The 6,526-nt window shown below is 49.9% G+C and overlaps 1 protein-coding gene across 2 annotated transcripts in view; it reads left to right on the top strand.

The window, feature by feature from the left end:
- Positions 1-60: 60 nt before the first annotated feature.
- Positions 61-6,526, top strand: part of RNF212 (ring finger protein 212) — a 52,950-nt gene continuing 46,484 nt past the window's right edge. The window contains exons 1-2 of one of the 2 annotated variants that reach the window (XM_055246651.1): positions 61-269; positions 4,979-5,040. In XM_055246651.1, coding sequence (XP_055102626.1) covers positions 161-269; positions 4,979-5,040 — 171 coding nt within the window. In that variant the 5' untranslated portion in view covers positions 61-160. The remainder of the gene's footprint in view (positions 270-4,978; positions 5,041-6,526) is intronic. The other variant, XM_055246652.2, reaches the window with a different exon arrangement.

The raw sequence follows: 6,526 nt of genomic DNA, 5'->3' as shown, positions 1-6,526 counted from the left end.
TGGCGGGAGGGCGCGAGCTCCAGTGCGCGGGCGCGGGGCTGCCGTCGAGTTTGCGCAGGCGCAGAGCTGCCCGCCCTCGGGCCCTGCGCGGGGAGGCTGGTCCCAACCTTGCGTGGGCCTCGCGTGGGCCCGGCCTCGCCGCTGCGGTCGCCTGCCTGGCATGGCCAACTGGGTGTTCTGTAATCGCTGCTTCCAGCCGCCCCACAGGACGTCGTGCTTCAGCCTCACCAACTGCGGGCACGTGTACTGCGACGCCTGCCTTGGCAAAGGTCAGGCTGGAGAGGGGAGGGGAGCGGCAAGGGGGGCAGGGAACTCCGGGGGATGGGGGACTTGGGTGGGAGGGCCATGGGGGCACGTGGGGGTCTGCAGAGGAGAGAGCGCGCGTGGAGAAGGGGGAGGGGGATGCCAGGGGAGAGGCCGCGAGGAGAAGGGGAACTTTGAGGGGGGGACCTGGGGGCAGGGGCCGCGGGAGCTCAAGGGGGGCCGCTGTGGGGGGAGAGACGGCGCATGGAGCAGGAGGGGCGTGGGGGGGTGAGGGGCCGCGGAGGTAGGGGGATTCGGAGGAGAGGCCACCGGGGAGAGGGAGCCGCGGGCGTGATGAGGGGCCGCTGGGGGGAGGGGGACACCGGGGAAGTGGTGGGGAGGGAGCGGGGGAGTGAGGGGCTGCAGGAGGGTGGGGAGAGAGGGGACGCAGGGAGGAAGGGGACGCCAGGGGAGGGGGGCAAGGGGGGGATGTGAGGGGTCAAGGCTGGAGGGGAAGGGAGACGCCAGGGGAGGAGGGCGCGGGGGAGGGTTCGCAGGCAGGAAGGGGCTGTGGGGGGGGAGGGGCCGCCGGGGGGAGCGGGATGCAGGATGAGGGGGACGCGGGATGCAGGATGAGGGGGTCGTGGGGGTCAGGCCGCGAGTCCTGTCAGTCGGGGGCTCTGGCTTGCAGACTGCGGGTCTCGCCTGGAGGACCCTGGAGTAGCAGGCAGGCGGCAACCTTAACGCTCGTGGAGGACTCTGGCCCTGTTCCATGGGCAGCGCGGGGCCCTGGTGTCAAGTGGACAGTCGCATTGTCAGGGAGGCGTTTTTCTTTCTGCGAAAATTTTGTGTTGAACTGATGTTTATGCAGGAACAAAAGCAAAAGCACAGTGAGCTTTTACCAAGCGAACTTCCCCGTGAAAGCAGCCAGCTGGGTGCCGGTGGCTCACAGCCCTCCAGCCCCAGGGGACGTCCACTGTGCTGACCTCCATCTTCGGAGTTGGCCTTAGACCCATGGGGCCTTGGTGAATGCGGCCTTACAACCAGCCCTACAGCAAAGCCGCTTTCCGTGGCTCCCCCTCTTTCTTCCTTTTTCTCCCTTCCTTTGCCCCTTTCAAGGCAGAGCTCTGCTTTGTCACCCAGGCTGGAGTTCGGTGGCGGGATCTCGGTTTACTGCAGCCTCTGCCTCCCAGGCTCAAGTGATCCTCCTGCCTCAGCCTCCAGGGTAGCTGGGGCTACAGGCATGTGCAGCCACGCACCCCTGATTTTTTTAATTTTTCACAGAGATGGGGCTCCCTTTGTTGCCCAGGATGGTCTCCAATTCCTGTCCTCTAACAATCACCCGCCTTGGCCTCCCGAAGTGTGGGATTAGCAAAGTTCATCTTTGCATTTGTATGTAACTGTAGTTCATCTACTTTCATTGTTGTGTGGTATTCCATTGTATGGTTACACCCCAAGCTGCTCATCGTTTCCACTGTCCATGGCCCTTCGGGTTGTTGGCAGATTTGCCTGCAGAAATAGTGCTACTGTGAATCTTCTTGCTCCTGTCTTTGGTGATCGTAGGTACACATTTCTGTTAGGTGTGTAACCTAGGAGTGGAGTTGTTGATTTCAGGTGTGTATTTAAAAACAAAAGTCTCTCGGGCAGCCGGGTGAAAAGTAGATTGGAGGGAGATAGAAACTGTGGGAGAGACTGCAGCTGAGCACATGAGAGGTGATGGGCAGAAGTGATAGGTTCAGGAGGAGTTAGGTAGATTCAGCAGACTTGAGTCAGAGACGAGGGCTAGAGAGCTGGACAGGGTTTCACTGCTAGACAAAACACTAGAGAGGAACCCAGCAGGGTGGGGTGCAGGCCCCTGAGGGTCCCTGAGCTCATGTTTGGACCCGGCCTGTGTCCTGTGAGAGCCATCTAGGGGAAGACAAGAGGCCGTTGCACACGTGGTCTGGAACTCAAGACAGCCAGGAACACATTTGGGGAGCGATTAATATGGGATAACAATCCTAGATACTGGAGTGTGGAGAGCCCCAAAGGTGAAGGAAACTAGAAGAGACTATCTTGTTGGAAAGAGCATTTGTTGAAGGAGGTAAGGAAGATGCCAGGTAAAAAAGAGAGATGTTGATGAACTGGACATCCCAGTGAAGTCAAGGAGTTGGTGTTTGAAAGTGTCCGTTGGACCAGTGAGGAGGGCACTGGCAACCCAAGATAATGTTCTCCGAAGATAACGTTGTTAAGAATGACGGAGATGCGTGTGCCTTCGTGGTGTTGGGAAGTGTGAAGACAGGGCTCAGAGTGTCATAGCTTTCGAGGTCAGCATACCCTGCGTTGGCAGGTGACTGGTTAAGGGCCTGGGGCAGGTTTAGATTCCCAGGTTTGCCTAGCTCTTAAAGCCTGAGGTCAACACAGATTCCAGTAGTCTGAGTGCATTCCTCCAAAAAGCCACAGATGCTGCATGTTGGGACCACACCAAATCCGAGGACACACAAAAAAATGGTGAAAAGGGGTGGAGGCTCTGGGCGGAGTCCTGACTGTAGCTCTGTAGCTGTCCAGTGGTGTGTCACTCAGAGGGAAGCCCTTGTTTAGCTCTGGTGTATATCCTTCCAAGCATTTCCTATAGATGCAGATTTGTAAAACAAAAACAATAGAGTGTGTCTACCATTCAGTAATCTGCTTTTATTACTTACTCAAACATGGACCTCCTTCCGTGTTAAAATAAGTCTGTATCATTATTCTTAAGGTTGCATGATGCATCTTTTGGCTATCATACCATAACATAGTTTCTGCTGTTTTGCTATGAGACACCACTTGTTCTCTTACTTGATTTTTTTCCTTGGAATATATTCTTAGGGGCGGAGTGGCTAGGCTGCGGGTGCGCACATGGAAAACTGACCCAAATGTGACCCAAACAGGCACAAAGGAAGTGCCTGTTTCTATTCCCTGTAGTGACACGTGAGCACCTGTTGTTCTCCCCTCTTTGGTGTCTCTTACTAGTGACCTTGACCTTCATTTTGTGTGTTTATTGGCTGTTTGCATTTTTTCCTATGCCTATTCAGGTCACCTCATAGCCTTTTATTGAGGTGTTTCTTTTTAATTGACTAGTGAGCACTATTTATAGATCAGGCATCAATCCCTTTGTCTTTTGGCCGCACGTGATTTCCTCTCTGTCATGTCTGTTAATCCTCCTCCCTTGTAAGAACTTTTCGATTTTTATGAGTCGGCTCTGTTAATCTTTTACTGCATGACTCCTGGCTGTGATGGTGCATAAGAGGAATTTTCTTGCTCCAGAATTTGCACCTAAAGAGCTAGAAGGGAGGGGACCTACTGTCAAGGGTAGATGTTTTTAGCTGAGGGCAACTTGAAGAAGAGAGGAAAGGAGACAATTCTGGAGGCTGTTAGAAGGGGACCCCTCACTCCACAGTAGGACACCATTCTGTGTGCTGGGAGCTGCGGACACTGAGGTGAGTGTGGATATACAAGTGAAAGCTTGGGCTTGGGCTGGCAGAGATGCTGCCTCCAAGGCAGAAAGGAAGGAGGTAGCGTGAAGTGGGTTGTTCTGTGGTGGGTCAGTCTAGAGGAGAGGGCAGAGAAATTGAGGTAGGTCATGAGCCAGGGCTTCTTCAGAGTAGATGATATGAGGGCCCTGGTTTGAACAGCCCCATGTGGGCTTGTTCAGGTTTGGGCCTGGTGTCCTCCCTGGAACAATAGGAGCATGAAGGCTCATAGTGCCTGGTCAGCCCTGGGCTCCAAGTTGACTAGTGAGAAAATCAAGCTTGAGATTCATTTTGAATAGTTAAAAATTTTAGATTAAGATATCACTATAAAGCCTAATCATGGGCTGGGCATGGTGGCTCATGCCTATAATCCCAGCACTTTGAGAGACCGATGCGGGCGGATCACCTGAGTTCAGGAGTTCAAGACCAGCCTGGCCAGCATGGCAAAACACTGTCTCTACTAAAAATACAAAAATTAGCCGGGTGTGGTGGCAGGCGCCTGTACACCCAGTCACTTGGGACGCTGAGGCATGAGAATCACTTGAACCCAGGAGGTGGAGGTTGCAGTGAGCCAAGATCGTGTCATTACACTCCCGCCTGGGTGACAGAGTAAAACTCTGTCTCAAAAAAAAAAAAAAAAAAAAAAAAAAAAAAAGCTAATTATGGCCAGGCACAGTGGCTCACGCCTGCAATCCCAGCATTTTGGGAGGCTGAGGTGGGAGGATTGTTTGAGCCCAGCGTGGGCAACATAGTGAGACCCTGCCTCTGCAAAAAAATCTAAAAATTATCTGGCTGTGGCGGCACACGTCTGTGGTCCTAGCTACTCAGGGAGGCTGAGAAGGGAAGACTGTTGAGCCTGGGGGGGTCAAGGCTGCAGTGAGCTGTGATCATGCCACTTGCAGATCAGCCTGGGCAACAGAGCAAGACCTTGTCTCAAAAAAATTTTTTTAATTTTAATTTTAAAAAAGCCTAATTGTAATAAATACCTGGGATAGACTTAGCCTTAAATGTTGTTGATCTTTATGGTCACTGTTTTTGTGCATATTTGTAAAGGAGGGGAAAAGGATGTTAGTTCTATAAATCCTTCCAACTGTACTGGTACCCACAGCCTCATCCTGTCAGAACATGAAAACCTGTAAGTGATACAATCCTGCCTATTTCTTGAAGAAACGTTGTAAAGTCTGCATGTATACATATTTAAAAGCAGTAGTCAGGCTAATATAATAAAGCCTATTTTTATTTTATAGGTACAAAGAATGAATGCTTGATTTGTAAAGCTCCTTGTCGTACAGTTTTACTTTCAAAACATGTAAGTTGAAATCTGTAGTATCTGTATCTTAATCACAGTCATCTTTCCTTTTAAATTTGATATTTAATTTTTAGTCATTTGTGGTGTCTAAAATTTTCAGTTACTTTGCTACGTTAACAAAGATATCTGAGTAATCAAAATGCAGTTAGGATTTAGTTTTTAAAACTTAATTTTTAAAACTTTCTTAGCTATAGATTGACCTTATTCCTGGGTTGTTGAATCGTGCTGTGTTCCTGGAAATGAAAGTGGGTTAAATAGATTTCTGCAGCACAATACAAGCACCTTAAGAGGGTGATAGAGTTTGGATTTGTATAGGGGTCATATATAATTAAGAGTGTTGTTCATAATGTAAGTTTAAAATCAATTACTGCTGAAGGCTTAAAACAATGCCTTTGTTCTCTCTATAAAATATTCAGTTCAACTCGTTATTGGTATAAACAAATGATTGGTCTTTTCTCTGCCTGATCTCCAAAATGTGCATTTGGTCTGATGATTTAAATATAATAGTTGTTTTTCTCTGATTACAAACATAATACAAAGTTACACAACATTCATAAAGTACGGAAAATTATAATGGCAAATGTGTAAGTCCCACCGGGCGCGGTGGCTCACGCCTGTAATCCCAGCACTTTGGGAGGCCGAGACGGGCGGATCACGAGGTCAGGAGATCGAGACCATCCTTGCCAACTCGGTGAAACCCCGTCTCTACTAAAAATACAAAAAATTAGCCGGGCGTGGTGGTGGGCGCGTGTAGTCCCAGCTACTCAGGAGGCTAAGGCAGGAGAATGGCTTGAGCCCGGGAGGCGGAGCTTGCAGTGAGATTGTGCCACTGCACTCCAGCCTGGGCGACTGAACGAGACTCCATCTCAAAAAAAAAAAAAAAAAAAAAAGTGCAAGTCCCCAGATCCTGTTTCCCAGAGATAACAGTGACCAGGAGTTTGGTACCTGTTCTATGTGTGTTATTGTGATTTACCTTTTCATAAAAATGATGTCTTCTCGGCCAGGCGCAGTGGCTCACGCCTGTAATCCCAGCACTTTGGGAGGCCAAGGCAGGCGGATCATGAGGTCAGGAGATCGAGACCATCCTGGCTAACATGGTAAAACCCCATCTCTACTAAAAATACAAAAAATTAGCCGGGCATGATGGCGGGCACCTGTAGTCCCAGCTACTCGGGAGGCTGAGACAGGAAAATCACTTGAACCCAGGAGACAGAGGCTGCAGTGAGCCGAGGTCACGCCACTGCACTCCAGACTGGGCGACAGAGCAAGACTCTGTCTCAAAAAAAAAAAAAAAATGGTATCTTCTCAGTTGACATTATATTTTGGGCACACTCACTCTTAAAATGACTGCATTATATTTTAGTATTTTCCTATCAGTGAGCCTTTGGATTTTTTCAGTTTTTTTGCTGTTTCAAACAACCTTCCAGTGAACATTTTTAACCAGTATCTCTCCACACTTGTAAGAATATTTCTGTGGCATAAATTC

The sequence above is a fragment of the Symphalangus syndactylus genome, chromosome 16 (assembly GCF_028878055.3).
Source record: "Symphalangus syndactylus isolate Jambi chromosome 16, NHGRI_mSymSyn1-v2.1_pri, whole genome shotgun sequence".
Lineage (NCBI taxonomy): Eukaryota > Metazoa > Chordata > Mammalia > Primates > Hylobatidae > Symphalangus > Symphalangus syndactylus.
Note: the sequence above shows the minus strand (reverse complement) of the source record. Positions and strands in the feature narration are given on the sequence as shown.